The sequence below is a fragment of the Rhodamnia argentea genome, chromosome 1 (genome assembly GCF_020921035.1).
Source record: "Rhodamnia argentea isolate NSW1041297 chromosome 1, ASM2092103v1, whole genome shotgun sequence".
In the NCBI taxonomy this organism is placed as follows: Eukaryota; Viridiplantae; Streptophyta; class Magnoliopsida; order Myrtales; family Myrtaceae; genus Rhodamnia; species Rhodamnia argentea.
The window spans coordinates 9,516,366-9,534,794 of NC_063150.1; the positions used below are offsets into that span (position 1 = coordinate 9,516,366).

Sequence of the window (18,429 nt, forward strand, 5' to 3'; positions counted from 1 at the left end):
TATGATCTAATTATAAGACATCGATTTCGCAGTGATTGTGCATATATTTGATTTGGAATTTATTGAGCCTTGGTCCGACATGTCTTGTCGAGCGTTAAGCAATATGTGGTCCTGTTTCACATGCAAAGTTAAGATTTGGGCTGAGCATGGGTTCAAGGAAGAACTAGGAACGGACCGAACCGGCCATAGGAACCGGTCTCGTTCCCGGTTCCCGATTCCGAAAAAAAGTGGAATCGGTACTGTGCTATTTGGTTTACAGTTCCTAGGTAAAAATCGAACTGAGAATCGGGAACCTTTTTTTATTTACGGATTGTTGTTATTGACAGATGGAGATTTTTATTGTTGCGTTCGTTTTCCATTTGCTTAACTAAAAATAATTGGCTTGTCTTAGTCTCATACTACAAGATCCCTCATGACTTCGATTGGAAGATGGATGACAATTCAGGCATTCGCGTGAAGCCAACATGTCTGCCCCTACTTCGTGCAATTCTTTCTGTTGCATGGAGTTATCTTTTCCTTTCGAAAATGGTCAAGTCTTTTTCAATAAAGAGGGCGACATTGTTGTCGCTACAGCTAGCGAGGGTACAAGACAAGAGGGGTTTTCCCCGAAGGCCGGCTCCCCTTTTCCTCTACGTGGTAGATTCCCGGCCTAAGACGAGGTTTAGACATTGAAGTTGTCACTCTTGGTCGGAGTAATGTGCGTTTTGATTCGTACCATGATCGCCTTAGGGGATGAACAACGCTCTCACAGACACCTCATGACCCCCACACAGCACCATGAAATGAATGAATGCCCTGTGGATCTATTCTGGGTCTCAGAACTTGCCTGATTCTGCTCCAGCAAATGAATTCGAGCTCGAGCTCTCGAGTTTTGAACTGTTCCTGGCGGTTCTAATCCGAACACGAATTGCTCCTCCATTCAATTCCACCTACCAGGACTAGCAACCCTTTATTGCTCCTGCATTTATGGTGGCATTAATGAGGCGGATAAGAGAATCTGAGCAGAACTAGAGTGGCACCCCCACCACTATGTGGTTGGTTGGTGAGTATTAGTAGGCTTGTCAAAGGCTTGGGAGGATAGTAATCCTAAGAGGGTCCTTGGAAAACCATAATTAGCATATGATTTAAGCAGCACGAGCTGTGCTCATACATGGCTATGATAATGACCAGAATGATGATTAGGGTTAAAGGCAAACGGGAGCCCCACTTGATGGAAGCTGAACATGGCCAGATTGCTCGAGTGCAATTTGGATGCCAAGGAAAGATAGGGATGCGTACGTACTTCACGTGCTTCGGTGGCTAATCATTGCATGAGCTGGACAAAAAAGCAAGAGGGTCAGCCGTAGGGTTTCTTCCTCCCCTTCCAAGAGCAAGAGACATTGGAGACGGGGACAAGGCCAACAGTTCGAAGCCAAGAAAGACCCAGAAACAAGAACATGATCTGCCCCTTAGTAATCCATTCCTCTCTCGAATCCTAGAATCTAAAGTGGGGTTTTAGGGCAACTTTCCGGCGCCTGAATTTCAAAAACCTCTCTCTATCTCCGTGAGTCTGTGTGGTGGGGGGCGGGCTGTCGTGGGTTTATCTTAAGACAGCAGCAAGTGGGTTTTGAAAAAGATTGTTAAAAGAGCACGAGAACCACCCAAGGAAAAAGCACCAGAAACCGATGATTGAGTGGGCGGTTTATGCATATATATTAAGCCTAATTGCACTCAGCACGAGCTTTAACTTTTGAATATTATACATTGCTTACGAAGCAGCACACTGGATTCGAGCATTATTGGTCAATTTACGTCGACCACGCTCGAACCACCCCATCATTGTTCCAATCTCTGTCTACCGACACGCCGGTCTTCTAAGGCAAGCATCGAAAATTAGATGTGCGAGAAAAGAAAAGGACACGATGGTATCCACCACATTCCTTCGTTTCTCTCTCCATTACTTGGTGCTTCTTATTTCATTTGAGCCCCACCCAAGACCTGAGCTACTACGCTGGGACTCGTGGCACCTTGGAGGTCTCTCGTCCTACTTTCCTGCATAAAGTACAGACGACAGGAAATTAGTGAAATGAGACCATTTGCCCTTTATGCAAAGAAAAAGATGGAGATAATGATTGAAAACAACGTGAAATGAAACCTAAAGGATGCCTTTCCTATCAGAGTAAAACACGTTATTCTAAAAGAGGTAAACCGACGTAGAAACTAGTGATCCTAACCAGAATCAATAATAATCACGGCCCCGAGGTGTACCCATCTGGGGTAAACTTCCTCTCTACCTTAGAGAAAGAAAGAAAAATCAACACGGATGCTCCTAATGATCCCGCGCCACGCCCCAAACAAACGTCTAATGAAGAAGCGGACTTCGATTAATTCCGATCTATGTAATTTATGAGAAGCTGTGGTACCGGCGGCAGATGAAGCCGATGCTTGCTCCTCCGACGAGGGCATGACGACGCCAGGCCACGAGTTGCACGTGCAGTGCTTGCCCTTCTCGATGCTCTTATAGAGAGTGGTCAGGTGCTTCCCACACCCACCCCATGTGGTCTTCCCACACTTCTTGCAGTCAACTTTGTAACACATCGTGTACACAAACTTCACAAGACAGCTTCCCGTGTGAAATTTCCAAGTCATTCACTTCCCCAATACCTCTATATAAAGCAAAATACCGCAGCTTGGGAATCATCGGGCGCTCCTGTCTTTACTGAACAGTCAATCTCCTCGTTCATATCTCCCGGTTTTTGTGCGCACAATGCAACCTTGTGACTCGCCCTGCTTTGTCCGTTCGATTAACGTCCTTGTCTGGCCCCTGGGAAGTCACGGATTAGGTTAAGCTCTCTTTAACTTCATCAGGAATGGACAGTAACATATGGTGGCTTGTGGTTGTCGACAAGAGGCAATGTCATTGTATGAACCTCATCAGATCAGCCATTAACCTTATCGTCGTTCTTATTATTTTAAGTTCTCATCTGCGATGTCTGATGAGTGCAACGAGAGGCCAGTGAAGTTCGCAGAAGGGACCTACCCTTTATGTTCTTGACAAGTTTCTGTCTGTTCTTATTTCCTTGGCATAGGACTAGAAGATCCCTCGGTGGACAAACTTACAGACAAAAGGGAATTGCGTGACGTTACATCATTTTCCGTTAGGAATAACAACACAAATGGTCCTAAAACTTTGGCTTAATATGCAATGTGATCCCTAAACTTTCAATTTGTTCAAATATGATCTCTGTACTTTCAGAATATGTTCAATTTAGCCCCAAAACTATATGAAAATATTCGACGTTTGTCCTTCCATTAATTCAAATTCATGGACAAATATTAAACATTTTCTTAAACTTCAGGGACTAAATTAAACGTGTATCAAAAGCTCGGGAATAACATTGAACAAACTAAAACTTCAGAGACTACATTGTGATTGCATTGAACAAATTATAAATTCAAGGACCACATTATATATTGCATCAAAGTTAAGGAACTATTTGTGTCATTTCACTTTCTATTATCATGTGTTTGCTTCGGAAGGATTCACTCACTACATCAAAACAAAAGTACCTCCGCAGCCATTATGCGAAACAACATCTACTTTGTCCTTGTTACTAGCAAGTGCCGGATGCCTTTTCTCATAGTTTGAGAATTCGCACCGCATTGGGCATATTCACTGCCCTCGGAATTTCCGCAGCATCGTAGATGGTACATGCCATAGATGAATTCGAATGTTCTGACTTACAATTGCTTTTTAATTGACTCTAGGAAAACTTTGTGGCCGTCGAAGACGGAGTGTTCAACTTACATGAGAAAAGTTCAACAGCATGATTTGTACGCTACATTTTTTAATCTGTCTCACGGCGGCAAACTACAGACAAGATCAAGTTACATAAAAACTAGATTACCAGACAGGATAATAATCTTAACTCCAATGGAACAAATATCCACCGGTAAAATTCAGACCATTCCCAATTCTCTATCATGCACACGCATCACTCCAGCAAAGGAACCAAACACGGAGAAGACAGACAAAGCACGGCAGATTATTTTGTCTAGCATTCCTAGTAAAGCAAAGGAGAAAACCATCTGGCAGGACACAAGGCTTCAAGCTTCAATAAACAAGACTCAAGACCAACCAAACCCTCTCTTCTGACCAAGCATGCACAGGCCCCTACAGTTATTTGAGCCTATATCTTCGATTCATTAGAAGTCCAACAGGAAAAAGGGTATTGTCCTGCTTAAGAGTTTATTACCAGGGGCTGCTTGAAACGAGACTGGTGGAATCACATGAACAGCCTTAAACTATACTAGACAGTAAATGCTACTCAAATATTTCCAGAAGCGTCATCTGATTATGAAGTTGGGATACTAATTTCACGGCACAATTGCCTTTCCACATGAATTTCCTTCAAAATATCCAAATGACTTTCCAGGATGTGAGCTGTAAAACATTAACAATCCTCTAACAACAGACAGAACCTAGATGCAGTCAATAAAGTATGAAGTACAGCAGTTAACCAAGGTTCGTGATCTAAAATAAGCAATCCGTTATAGAACCTTCAAATATATGCTAGGCTATGCAGGGTTAAGCATGGACTACGTCACACTGGGAATCAAACAACTTCAGGAATCGTTACTATCTCGTTTCTCCTCGGACGAATCAACTGCAGGTTTCTTTGTTGGGCCAGACTGTGCTGTCATTGACACTCTCTTGACGCCTCTTCCAACCACACCAAGATGTGTGACTCCAGCAGCACCATTAGTGTGAGCAGTGGATGCTGTTGGGGAGTCAAAATCTCCATTGCTGTTGATTGTTCCTATACGAGAGGAGCTCATAGCAGCTGAGGAAGCTTTCTTCTCAATCTCTTTTGCCTTGGCAGATGCAATTCCAAGAATTTCAGTGAGAATTGATGTCGGATTTGCAGCGATCTGTTGCAGATCTTCCAACTGCATGTCAAGAAGCATATTTTACACCAGAATACCGGTAAAAAGGAATTTTACAATATGAGATTCCCGAGGAAAAAATAAGCTTGCCTTCTTTTCCAGCTCACTCGAGAGGCCATTTAGTGTTTTGATCTCAGCTTCCTTATCTGCTGAAGCCTTGTCTGAAGGTGAATCACTCGACGATGGGTTGACACCTCCATCAGATGAAGAAACAGCTGATAGTGCTGATTCAGAAGAAATCTTCACTTCATCCATTAGACGATGAACCCGCGATTTGCAGATAGATATAGCCTTCTGGCAATACGGAATGGCTTCACCTGGCTTAGAGCCAATCTCCAAACACAAGCATATCCGAAAGTTTCTAACAACAAAAGGTTAAGAAATTGCAAATAAAGGCTTAATTGCTCAAAGCTGACATTCTGAATTCAGAAATAACTCACAGAACAAGTTCAGAGAATTAATGGTGTGAACATTATGAAAAAATCTTACATGCTTAGCAAGTTAATCTAAAGTAGGATACAGTTCCGCTATCTGTCGACTATCTGGTTCAACCAATTTCTCTAACATGGATAAAGCTTTTTGGTAGTCACTGAGAGAAGTTTCGATGTCCTCTGCATGTTAACCAGAAACGACGAGAATAGTCAACCACCTTGTTCAAATAGACTGCAAATTACGCAATCAATAACAAAACATGACCCACCTCTTTCCAGTGCAACTTCTGCCAGAGCTGACAATATGTCCACCTTCTCAACTGTTTCAACAGAGTGTTTTTCAAGGATCGCCCTTGCGATATCCAGCATTTTCCATGCCAAGTCCAGATCAGACTCATCTTCATCTGCTTCAGCAAGATCCTCGGCATCACAATCCTCATCATCTTCTTCTTCTTGGTCCTTCCCTCCAGAACCTATTACAAGGGCAACATAAATGGTAGGCCTTAACCATATCTTGACATCAGTAGGAAAAGACGAAAGAAATGCTTCTCATTCTGCCTTATCACCCTAAGAAAAGACGCCACTGATAAATATAACAGTGTTCCAGCACACCTCTCTCAAATATCCTGTTCAGTTGACAAACTTCCATCAAATGACTCACATCGGAACAGTATGACATAAAAGCCTGAATAACACCTACTGACTCGCAGTGACGACTGCCTCTCTACTGCTGAGTGGTTGTAGAAAACCACCAATATCATTCAATCAGAGAAAAGGAAGTGGTCTTACCTAATTATTTGGCAAAATAAGGATCGTGCCTAACTCCAGAGGACACAGTCAAGAGCAGATCTAGCAGAAAAGACATGCTTCAAGGCATTTAACCAGAAAACAAAGCACCAGCGTGGCTAACATTAAGATTTTATGCGTCGATTACATGGCTAATGCGGCATCACCGACCAGTTTTTGAGTTTTCGAAAATCTCCGTACTTATTGGCCGGTTTCTCCATGTGACATTGCCATGTGATATGATCGATACACAATATTCTTTTCTTAATGAATGCAAAGTACCAGCAAGGCAAGCCCACAAAGCAGGTATCATTTGCCTCCCGTATTCCAGGAGGCAAGCAAGATCACAATCATCTTTTTCAAGATTTTCTCCTACTAAGCCGACATGATATATGATAGCCTTAAGACATTCCAAACGTCATGAAACCACCTGAAGATTTCTTGGATGAATAAAATATTGTTTCATCCGCGAAGAAGATCAACCACAAATGTCAGATGCTTTTCATGATAGTTATACTACTAGCAAAGGATTAAATTTATCATGCTACAAGTGCATGGACTCAACTAGGCAGCCCGTAATAAGTAACTAGTATTGGAATACTGGTTAACACTACACTGAGCATTGTCTAGCTTGCATTTCGGGCAATGTTGCCTTCTAGTACATGAGCACACTTTTTAAGTTTGAAAGGAAGGCCCACAAGGCTACAACACTTAGCTTTCTACTTGACTTTTTCTGACAAAGTAACCATAAAACACTGCATTTACTTGCTTGAACCACAGATAGTTTCTTATGTGAAGCTCTAAACATTGGTTAGGCATGTAACCAAGAAGCAAGGTAATTTTAATGTTTCATCATTGGGTAGCACAAAAAACCAGGTATCAAAAAGTACTATGACTGATGAACAACCAACTGCCCGAGAGAGCTTATTGAGCTTTCATCAATGGGTGCTGCCGAAGAGATGATGTGCTTTGTGAAACTACCCTTGTTCAAAGAGGCCTAAGGTAAAACATGCAGTTGGAGAGCAACTTTCCATGTCACGTATCATGCACTGTAAATATAAACATAGTTCATCGAGAGAAAAACACATTGCAACAAGAAATACAAAGGAAAATGATGATTCAAAAAAGCAAGACACATGGCACATACCATCATCTGTCGCTCCATCCTGATGATGTGAACTTCCATCCCGATCAATATTACTAGAAACAGATGCTATAGAAGATTCACCGCGTAAAGTATTCCTTTCTCCATCTTTATCAGATACTTGACTTTGGGCGTCCTTTTTGGGTACAGTACCCAATGGATCGGCCTCCTCTTGAGCCTTATATAGAAGTGCACATCCATACTTGTAGTATGAACTGACACACTCCAAGGCGAGTTCTCCATAATGTGCCACCCTAATAATTTTCGTCAAAAGTTAATGACAGTACTCACATGAAGGGAAGAAAAGAAAATGAATCAACAAGCTCCAGGCCCCAAAAACTGAATATACAGTCAGCCTTTGATGCTGAAAGAGAGAATCATTGACAGGTATGCAGTTATCGTGATGAGAGTAACCTACATCACAAGTTTTCAATACATCGAACACTCCACAAGTCACCAAACGTAGGTAGTTGTGCTACACATAACAATTAGGTCTCCCATTCTTTTGTCCCAAGTCCTAATCAAGGCAGAACTCAAACATTATACACAGTACCTTCACATGGCAGAGAGAAATTCTAAAAATAGCCTCCAATCTGGATAGGTCCACATCCATGATTCACAAGACAATACAAGCAGATGTGCAAATCCAAAGAGAGTACGAATGGTGCATACAATCGAATCTGCACTGAATTACTTCCGCGACAAGACAATAAAGGGCGTGCCCTAGTTCAGTTCCTGCCATGGTCCCCGAGAAATCAGTGGTGCGAAGAACATCTACATAAACGTAAGAGTAACAAAAAATGGAAAAAAAAAAAATCAAATAAAAGAGAAGCCTCCACATGTATAGCCTCGATGTCCTGTTTTCAGATATAACCCACTCTAAGCCTTTCGCCACACGTTTCAGAACAGAACATCAATTCGAGCTAACGAGAACAGGCATCAGTGCTCACCTAATTGCCTAAAAGCAGCAGAGCTCGACCAGCAATACAGAGCGAAGGGAACGAAACACAGAAAAGCAAAATGACAAATAAACAAACAACTATCGAGAAACACAACAACCAAAAATGGGGTCCAAAAAAAAAAAAAAAAAAAACCGAACCTGATCTCTAGGGCTCGGCTGAAGCATTCAGTGGCCTCGACATAGTTGCCATCTTTAAGAGCTGTGGAACCGCCCTCCATCAACTCATCCGCGAACCCCAGCGACTTATCTCCGCCGCCGTCGCCGTCCGAGGTCAAAACGGAGCTCTCCGGATGGTTGATGCTGCTGTTGCTGTTGCATGCGGAATCCGCCGCTCCTCCGAGAGGGTTAGACTCGACGGTGGCATCGTTGGAGGCCTGGTGGGACGGCGCGAGGGGCTCTTGAGGCATTGTGGCCAACGCTTCCGATTTGCTAGACGCTGCTCCTTCTTCAGCCATCGCTGATGCGCTCTCGAAGAAGAAGAAGAAGAGAGAGAGGGTTTCAAAATACCATTCAATTTGGGGGTTTCGGGTCTGACTGAGAGCCCTTCAAAAACCCCCTTTCCGGCGCAAACTCGTTAAAAATTGGGAATCATCAATCATGTCTATTTTCCAATAAAACGCGAGGGAAAAAAAAATCGGACCTTCTTGTTGGCCCCGATTTGTTTTTTTTTTTTCCTCATTTTAGTCCTTATGCTCTTACAACTTGCATCAATTTGCCTCAAATCTTTACGGTCTACTCCCTTTTTTTTTGCCGAAATCTGACCCGTCGAAGCACGAGATTAAAGAGGAGGTTCCGATTTAGTTAATTACATAATTAATTGTCTAATTTAGGCAATTTATTTTGTTAGTCAAAATTTGGATTTAATTTCATAATTAATAACGAAATGAACTCGAGGTCCATGATGGAGAAAAGAAATAAAAAAGAAGAAGTACGGGATACACGTGGTCGACGGGCTAAGCCCCGTTTCAAAGATGTGTTTATGATTCCGTCCTCATGAATCGGTGGCGAAGATACTTCATTAGTCGAGACGAGGCTTGACTAGTGACGGGAAGGGAATAAATGCTCGCCCGTGCGTGGTGAGCTGCCGTACGATGGATGCTCATCTCGAGATTTATACTTCGTCTACGTGTATTTTAGTGCTAAACTGAACGTTTGATCCAGCCGTCTATTCTTATTCCTTGCACATGATTATAGTCATTTCTATATAACGTTTGCATCACAATTATCTCAAATGGACGTAAATAATATGTTGATTTCCCTGTTGACAATAATGCGTGATATTGCTCGTTAACTGCTGTCATATTGTTGTGCTCTCGGATCGGGCAACGACTAAATTTCTCACTTTAAATTTAGAGTTTTCATTTACCAAGCTTATCTTAACACCCCCCCTCAAAACCAAAAAAAAATATTTTATAAATTTAGAGTTCGAATTTTACGGACATTTAGATTAGCATTTCCAAAGACCTCTTTAGGAATGCGCAAAAAAAGCTGGGGCGAATATTTTGTAATTAGAGTTTTGATTATGTCGGATCTTGAGGCTAAATTATTTATTCATTAGGAATACATTGTATGGGAAATTCAAGTTGTGTCAATTCTAATAAGGGCTGCGCCACGCAATAGTGACTTGCGATTGTACCTATCAAATGGGGGATCAGATCGGGTCCGATCCGGATGAGTCAAAAATGGTTTGACACAAATCGATCCCTTTAACCCATATTGACATCTTTTCATGTAATATAATTTAGCAACCATGCCCGATCCTGTCTCAACTTATATCAAATCCAATCTGGGCTCCAATTCTTTGCAATTTTTCCCCTTAAATATGGAAAATAGCATACCGAAAAAACCAATTAAAACATAAATTAAACGTGAGAAAAAAATAAAAGAAGCAAATAACAATAGTACTTGGATGAGAAACACCAATTGCAACACCGACCTCATCCTTTTCTAAACGCTTCAGGTTAACCTTCTTTTCATCAATTGCTTCGCTATTGCTAATTGTCCAAGTGACTGAAAAGACTAAAATGTCCGTCTGCTACCGAATGCTACTGTTCAGTAAATTTCTCCAATTGGATAGTCACGGAGTTTAAATAAGTTGATAATTAAATGACAGGAGGTAACTATGGCTATTAAGAAAAGGCCGATTTAAGGAAAAAGGATGGTAGTGAAAATTACACATAAATTCTTCAATTGATAATTCAAAATTCCCCGGCAACTCTTTTTTTTTTTTTTGGTCTGAAAAGAAAACTTCATTGGCTAACTTTAAAGTTCGATTACAAAAGACTAGATTGTCTGCATAGTCAAATTTGCAAAATTTTGGATGATTTTAAAAATGATGTTCCTCCCTATTTTGACTCATCTAAATCATATCGCGACACAACACCTAATTATAAGCCGCATTAGACGCCACATATATTCATGAATGTTCTCGCTCAACCAGCTCTCTTTCATCAACCACGGTTTTTTTTTTTCTCTAGGCATCACGGACTCACCATCGTCTCCTCTGTGGTTGCCATCGTCTCCTCCGCATCTCGCGGCGACCACCGCCGTCCTCTCCCCATCTCATCATTATCTACGTTACCCTCATCCGCAGCCAGATTTGCTTCCACTGTTTGCAGCATGGCCCGGGCCTTGCATCACTCCCCTTCTCTTTGTTGGCTGCCGGATCTCAGAGTTAACGCCACTCTCGATGACCTCACCGAGATCTATCCGTTGCCATCCACTCGGGACGAGATGGGTCGATTGTACAATAAGAGGGACAAATGTTGCCATCTGATTTAATTGATAAAAAAAAAAAGTTATACCGGAAATTATATTGAAGACAAAAAATATATTAAAGTTTGAGAAAAAAGATGAAAAAGTTGTATTGGAACTTTAATGTTATCACTAATAAATTCGGAAAGGTTTCTCGTCGTTGTGCTAAATGAAAGTTAAATTAAAAGACAAAGTTGATAGTTTTAAGTAAATTTTGTTATAAACCCTAATACAAGATTATTATCATGAAAGGCCCTAAATTGTTACACATATGATAAATTTATCTCAAATTATTTTTTTTACCACGAAAAATCTCAAACCGATACACCCGTGACAAAGTTACCCCGAACTAATTTTTTGGTTGTCAAAAATCATAAACCAGTATATCCGTGATAAATTTATCCTAAATTAATTCTTTTGACCATGAAATATCCCAAACTGGTACACTTGTGATAAATTGACCCTCCGTTAAATTGAGTTGATATTACAAAAAATTTCAAATTGATAAACATGTGATAAACAAAGGGTAAAAACTCCAAAATGGTATATCCGTCAACTGTCACATATCATCCAACTCAGTAATTTGTCAGTTAAATTTATTGAAAACTAATGGATAATAAATTTATCACGGGTGTACGGGTTTAGGGTAAATTTGTTACAAGTATATCGGTTAGGGGTTTTTTATGGTAAAAAAATAGTTTGAGATAAATTTATCATAAATATACTATTTTAGAGTTTTTTGTGGTATTAACCTCCTAATATAATATGTTACATACTATTCCTCTTAAAATTTAGCTGAGAAAGCATTTTATTGTCAAAAAATAAACGAAGAAAATCTCTCGCTATCACCATTTTGTGGACGTGCCATCGACATGAATGGAAGAACTTGGGCAATGAACAACCTCCACCACACATTCCTCTCCAATCTCAAGCCGTCGCCAGTTTTTTCCACACCACCCACCAACAAGCTCGAGCAGCATTCCAATGGCTTCCGCGGCGTCTGCTCTCGTCCGGCCGCTCTCGCTCCACCAAGCCCGCGATGAACAGCACTCCCCACACGGCAAATCCTGCCCTCTCCCTACGCCCCTCCTCCGGGCAACGCGCCCCGTCGGTCTCCCCGGCCGGCGTCAGATGGCGTTCCTCCTGACGGCGTCGACAGCACTAACCGCCGCGCGGCCGCGACCCTCAGCGGCGCAGGACATCCCGCTCTTCGGGCTGCGGAAGAAGCTGAGGAAGGCGGAGGAGGAGGCGGAGGAGATCGTGAGGGAGGGCTTCAAGGCGGCGGAGAAGGGGATCGAGACGGCGGAGAAGGGGATCGTGGCGGCAGAGAAGGGGGTCGAGACGGCCGAGAGGGAGATAGAGTCCGCGGTGAGCTTCGGAGGGTTGGCGCAGGCGGGGGTGGTGGCCGCGGCAGAGGTGGTCGGGGTTCTGGTGGCGACATCGGTGGTGAACGGGATTTTGGGGCCAGAGGGACAGAGATCGTAGAGAATTCGAGTGATTGGATTCATAATCGCCTTCTACATTTCAGATTTTGTTGCGTTGGTCTATAATAACGTGGATAACGACTTTGACTTTTGGTTGTGATACAATTATGTGTTATGTCTTAGTTCTTATGATCAAAGTAATGTACATGTGGCTTTGGTAGTGACAAATGGATCGTCTGGCAAGTGACGCTTACTTTGGTACGATAAAAGATTTTTTTCGAATCACTTAAGTATCATTATTTTAAGAAAAATATCCATCGCTTAAGTCTCAATTCCAATTTGAATTGTCGAAATTCCGCGCGCCTAAGTGATTAAGCGAAGCAGCTCCGCACGAGAGTTACTTCTAGATGATTCTAGAAAATTGAGTCGGACGCTTGTAGTGGAATAGCTTTTGCATCAATATGTGCGTATTAGGCACGGAGGGAGAAGACGGACACGCAAAAACCAACTAAGAGAACGCCATTTTGTAGGGACATGAATATGTATCTCTAAAATACACGAAGGGATTGAGCAGAAACTTTGAAAACATCTCGCTGAAAAATCGATTCTCGATATTTTCAAGAAGTTTTCAAAGTAAGCATTGTATGAAATTTTTGCTATATTTGGAGCATGTTTGGCAACATTCTTATTCTGTTTTCCGAAATAGAAAAGATAAAAAACCCTATTTGTACGGAAATGATTTTGATTCTCAAATTCTACTTGTGAGAATAGATTTGGAGTAGAAACAACAATAAAAAAAAAGATTGATTCTTTATTTTAGAATCACTTTTAAGAAACAAGGGGAGAATTACTAAAAAAGTCATAAACTTATCGTAATTATGCCAATTCAATCCATTTGGTTGGACAAGATCGATGTGGCGCCGACAAGAAAAATTTTAGATAAAATTTTAAAATTTTAAAATTTTTTTTATTATTTTCAAAATTTTAATAACTTTTCTCCTGCATTTTTTTTTCTTTTTGGTTTGGGCCGGTGGCATGTCGGTGTTGAACGGTGCTGACATGGTGCCACCGACAATGAGTAGTAAATTTTTATTTTATTTCTACCTTTTCTTCTTTTTATTTTTTATTTGGTTTGGGTTGGCAACCAATTGAAAAATATTAAAATATTATTTAAAATTTGCCACGTCGGCACCGGCGGCGCCACATCGATATCGTCGGGACAAATAGACCGAATTGACACAATTGCGATAGGTTTATGATTTTTTTTTGGTAATTCTTTCCTTGTTTCTCAAAAGTGATTTTGAAACAAAGAATCAAATTTTTTTTTTTTTAGTTCTTGCTTCTACTCCAAATCTATTCCCATATTATTTAAAATTTGCCACGTCGGCGCCAGTGACTCCACATCAGCACCGAATTGCTAGATGGATTGAATTCACACAATTATAAAAAGTTTAGGATTCAATTGCTAAAAAAAGAATTTAAGACTTGATTGACACAATTGTAATTGGTTTATGACTTTTTTGATAATTTTTTTCGAGAAACAAGGCCATAATTTAAGTGCAAATTGCCTATTGAGCTTATGTTCTTTTTTAAGGATCGTACATATGTTTTTATGCTCTACAAAATAAATAGACTAATTATGGAATATGAATGATCTGTATTCATTTTATTAGTGATGCTATATATGTTGATTTTATAGTGACAATACGTAATTATTTGAGTTCACCGACAAAATTGGGAAGAGAAATTATTCCTAATAATAGAAATTTTGTGTAGTTATCACGAGCCTTTCGATTTTCTAAAACTCGTCTAGGAACAGAATTAGAAAAAATCAATTCTGGACAAGATTGATCTTTTGGATCGGAATCGTTGTCAGAACGCGTCCCCAGAGTCCTAATGCCCATAATCTCCTCATGTTTCTTCGCTAATAATGTCCTAAGCTATCAAGGAAGATTCAAGAAAAATACAAAGTGCGTAAAAGTATTTTCTTCGCCTGTATTTGTTCATAAAAATGAATAAAAAAAAATTATTTTTATTTAATAATTATTTCACGAGTATTTTTAAGAAATATTTATTAAATCATTATTTTTAAGACATGGAATACAAAGAGTCAAAACGACATCACATTCGCTCTCTCTGTGTCAAAGCTTTGGTCATAGATAAACCGGTGGCCTCAAGATAGTCACTTGTTTTTCTCATGGCGCTCAATTTTTCTTCCTCATAGTTCCGACTCTCTTTTGCCCCGTCGCTTTGTCGTCTTCTCCAAAACTCTGCTTCACCATGCTCTGACAATATCGCATTTCCCAAATCCAGCAAGCCGAGCCATTGTCGCAGTCAAGATCAAGTTTTTCACTCAAGGAACGACGACCCACTAGCAGCAAAGCTTCCATGTCCCGCGTATCTTCCAATCCGCTCGCTCTCCATCGGTGTTGGCCCTACTTTCGAGCAGCTCCTCAATCCTCGTCGCTCGTCGCGACTCCATCCGCCGTGCGATTTCGCCCCAGGAATCGCGGGCTTCGGATCGTCGCGTGTGAGGCGAATCCTAATCCTACCGAAAGTTCCACGCCGGTACGCTTTTCATTGACTGATTTGCTTCCAATGTTGCGCTCTTACTTTTGTTCTTGCTGCTCATGGAGTCAGTCGAATTTTCCAGTGCCCCGTGCCTTCTAGATTGTACAGGATGTGTGCGGTTTGACGGGATAATTATTTGACGATTGTAATCTCTGCTCAACTTGTCTGATTGGAGCTTCGAGTTTCCCGACAGGGAACTTTGTTGGAAACAGTTTCAACGACAATTCGCATATTTTCGTGCTCTGTGTGAGCGTGTTTAGGTTCTTGGCACTGCCATTGATGGGGATTTGAGCTTGCATTTTCATATCAATATGTGATATCTATTCTGATTCTCGTATAGCCGTTTTGAGCTGTTTTGTTCGGCTGAAATTCTACATCTCTCGTTTATTTGCGCTTTGCAGGAAAAGTTGTTTCTTGAGCCTTCTTCAGAGGATGACAGTACTACTGACCAATCTACAAGTCCCTCTCCAAACGTTGGGCTTCCGGATTTACCCAATAGAACTTTTAATAGGCAAATAGCTGTAGTTTCTGCTCTAGCTGCGGTTGGACTTTTCTTGTCTGGGCGGTTAGATTTTGGCGTTTCTTTGAAAGACCTCACCGCTGCTGCATTGCCTTATGAAGAGGTACTCCTACTCATGCTTGTCTCTTAAAAAAAAGAGGAGGGGAAGCCTAAATCGCTGAATAGATGTTTCTGTATGGACACAGAGGCTTTGCAATGAATCTGCAATGCATTATAAGTTGGAGAATGCGGAATCAAATTTTAGGCTACTTTTCTAAATCTGATTTGTCATCAACTGAGAAACTATTGTTTGCAGTATTGTGCAAGTGCCAATTTGTATTTGTTTCCTATGCTGTAAGAGAACCCAATATACCCATAATTTACTAGTCTGTCAGTTTAAATAACTTGCCTGCCTTTTCTATGGTAAATGATAGAGTTAACTTACTGATTTAATTTCTATTGTAATGTCCTTTCTGCCACTATATTATGTTAATATACGTATGTCTTCAATGTTTGATCCCCTAGGCTCTCGCCAATGGGAGGCCCACCGTGGTGGAGTTCTATGCTGATTGGTGCGAAGTTTGTCGAGAATTAGCTCCCGATATCTACAAAGTCGAGCAGCAGTACAAGTAATTATCTTTACTTTTTTATTTTCGGACTTTATTTTATGGGATGACTTATAAGCACATTATTTGACCCAGATCTTTCTTAGTGGAAAGTGAGAAGGGGAATGTCCTGTAAAGATTGCAATGACTCATCTTTAGCGAAGCATTTTCCATAAATCCAACTCATATCTGTGAAGTTTCTGGCTATTCACATGACAATGTTCTTCATTCAGGGACAGGGTTAATTTCGTTATGCTAAACGTTGACAACACTAAATGGGAACAAGAGCTCGATGAGTTCGGAGTTGAGGGTATCCCACACTTTGCATTTCTTGATAGGGAGGGAAATGAGGAGGGCAATGTGGTGGGCAGGCTTCCCAGGAACTACTTGCTTGAGAATGTGGATGCCCTAGCCCGCGGTGAAGCATCCATACCTCATGCTCGTGTTGTCGGACAATATTCCAGTGCTGAAGCTAGAAAGATACATCAGGTTGTTGATCCGAGGAGTCATGGATAGGATTTAGATTCATTTGGTTGAGCAGCAATGAGTCAAGTTGTCATTATCTTGTTTATAGAAGGTACTGTTCTATTTGAATGGTTTTATCTGCTTCAATTTCATTGCATGGATTGTGTAATCCAGTTGCACGCTCTTTCTGGGCATGATTTTGCTGTTTAGTTACTGATGTATAGAGATGAATCTCCTGTTGCACTTGTAGTCTTCAAGAGCTGTGAGGCAGCTTATTCTTTAGTGATCGATCTTGGTAAGCAGCATGTGGGTTCTATTTAGCAAGTTGATATTGAATAGGTGTTATGTGCAACTCGCAGATGCAATTATCTGTCTAGAAATCCATCATTTGGCTGTGCAGATTCAAGAACAAATATTTTCTCGACCTTTACATCATATTCCTGTCATTGAAAAATGCCCAGTGAGATGTTCAAAAAGGCGAATAAATCTCTTCGAGGGTATGATGAAAAAGCTTTTGGGTTGGTGCAGGGAGATCCTACAAGAGTGCTACAAAGGTGAGTTTGTGCGGGATGAACGAAGCCAGGGGTGGCTGTAGGGATTGTTTCTTTGCTTTAACGTTACTTGAACTTGCATTCATATTCATCTAACCTTTTAAGATTTTAAAATGTTCATTCGTCAAGAAAAATAGATGACTACCGATATTTATGTGTACAAGATCTTTCCAGCTTTCTGTATATGTTTGCAATGAAAACAGCGAACTGATTACAGGATATTCGTGTGATATCTTTTTGATACAAGAGTTCTTTCATGAGACTCGGAGAAAAAAGGTAGCCTCGTGGTCTTTGACTTACAATTCTTAGAAGAAAACTTTGGGTAGGATGTCGACGCAGTCGAGCGAACTGTGGCTGTTGAGCGGAGGCAAGAGTTCTATATCATCCCGTGCATCGATGCCATCTTCTCCTGTTGTTCGACCATAACCATCTGTTATGCGTGAGTGTGAAATATGATTCTGGGTACTGCGTTGAAGATGGATTGAGTCAATGTGCAGCTGGAGACTTCCAAGCTCGTCTCGTTTCTGTTGTTACTGTAATATTCACCGTTTCTGTTGTTACTGTAATATTCACCTTCTGCTGGGGACGGGACGTGGATGTTTCAGTTGCTGGGTCTATCAGTTAAACGAAAAAAAAGTTGGACAAATTACTGATTGCTAGTTAGTTAAAAATTACTTTTTGCTGTGAAATTTAATGTGAAAAGTCAACTAATCATGAGGGATATGAATGATTTGAAAATATTTTCATTATCAATAACATGTATAAATACTTTCGTGGGCGATAAAAATATTTTTTATTAATGCGTTTTGTAAGTGAAATAATTGATATTTTTAAAAAAATATTTTTCAAATCATCTATTTCAAAAAACAAACTCACTCGTCCCAACGGGTATGATTCTTCTAAGGCAATTGCCTAGCAATTTATGGTTCCTTGATGGCAGTCTTGAAAAAGTTCATGGCTCGTGCGCTGATTGCTTCCCATTGGTCATTTGACATTGTAGATCAGGGGTGAGCATAAAAACTGGAATGACTCGGAAACTAGCCACCTGAACCGGTCAGCTCTGGGTGATTCTTGGCTCCTACAAATTGAAAACGGTAAATATCGTTCCGGTTCGCAATTCCTTGTGTGGAACCACTTACTTGGACAACCCGGATCGGATCGGCATATATATATTCTTATTATTACAAACCCAAAAAACCTAATTACTATTCCTATTATCCATTCTTCTCACAAAAATGAACTGACGGAGCTTGTAATGAGAATAACCTTTCAAATCTGATATGAGCTTCCTTTTGTTACCAACATTTGTTAA

General features: G+C 40.7%; 3 protein-coding genes and 1 long non-coding RNA gene across 7 annotated transcripts in view; 2 read left to right on the top strand and 2 right to left on the bottom strand.

The window, feature by feature from the left end:
* LOC115740174 overlaps window positions 1-17,850 on the top strand; it is a 30,969-nt gene extending 13,119 nt beyond the window's left edge. The window contains exons 2-4 of one of the 2 annotated variants that reach the window (XR_007198331.1): window positions 11,920-12,544; window positions 15,106-15,108; window positions 17,836-17,850. Coding sequence is in view for 1 of the 2 variants with exons in the window: in XM_048278626.1 (XP_048134583.1) it covers window positions 11,987-12,487 (501 nt within the window). In the remaining variant the exon portion in view is untranslated. Of the gene's footprint in view, window positions 1-11,919; window positions 12,670-15,105; window positions 15,109-17,835 lie in introns of those variants that run through there. The other variant, XM_048278626.1, reaches the window with a different exon arrangement.
* On the bottom strand, window positions 1,722-2,794 carry LOC115740176. Its single transcript, XR_004015334.2, has 2 exons — window positions 2,403-2,794; window positions 1,722-2,031 (listed from the first exon to the last, which is right to left on the bottom strand). It is a non-coding gene; the product is annotated as an uncharacterized LOC115740176 (long non-coding RNA).
* LOC115740170 (NASP-related protein sim3) lies at window positions 4,354-8,813 on the bottom strand. The gene is made up of 6 exons (XM_030673607.2): window positions 8,387-8,813; window positions 7,291-7,541; window positions 5,627-5,830; window positions 5,447-5,537; window positions 5,017-5,287; window positions 4,354-4,929 (listed from the first exon to the last, which is right to left on the bottom strand). Exons 1-6 carry the CDS (start codon window positions 8,701-8,703, stop codon window positions 4,606-4,608), a joined length of 1,458 nt encoding a protein of 485 aa, XP_030529467.1. The 5' UTR covers window positions 8,704-8,813; the 3' UTR covers window positions 4,354-4,605.
* Window positions 14,594-17,335, top strand: LOC115740172 (thioredoxin-like protein HCF164, chloroplastic). Of its 3 annotated transcripts, none has more exons than XM_048278604.1 (5): window positions 14,594-14,994; window positions 15,399-15,620; window positions 16,022-16,125; window positions 16,335-16,590; window positions 17,095-17,335. In XM_048278604.1, exons 1-5 carry the CDS (start codon window positions 14,815-14,817, stop codon window positions 17,122-17,124), a joined length of 792 nt encoding a protein of 263 aa, XP_048134561.1. In that variant the 5' UTR covers window positions 14,594-14,814; the 3' UTR covers window positions 17,125-17,335. The 3 variants fall into 3 exon arrangements, 2 of the variants coding, with proteins under 2 accessions (XP_048134561.1, XP_030529469.1); XR_004015333.2 differs by having other exon boundaries at window positions 14,597-14,994; window positions 16,335-16,678; XM_030673609.2 differs by lacking the exon at window positions 17,095-17,335 and having other exon boundaries at window positions 14,597-14,994; window positions 16,335-16,848.
* Window positions 17,851-18,429: the final 579 nt, after the last annotated feature.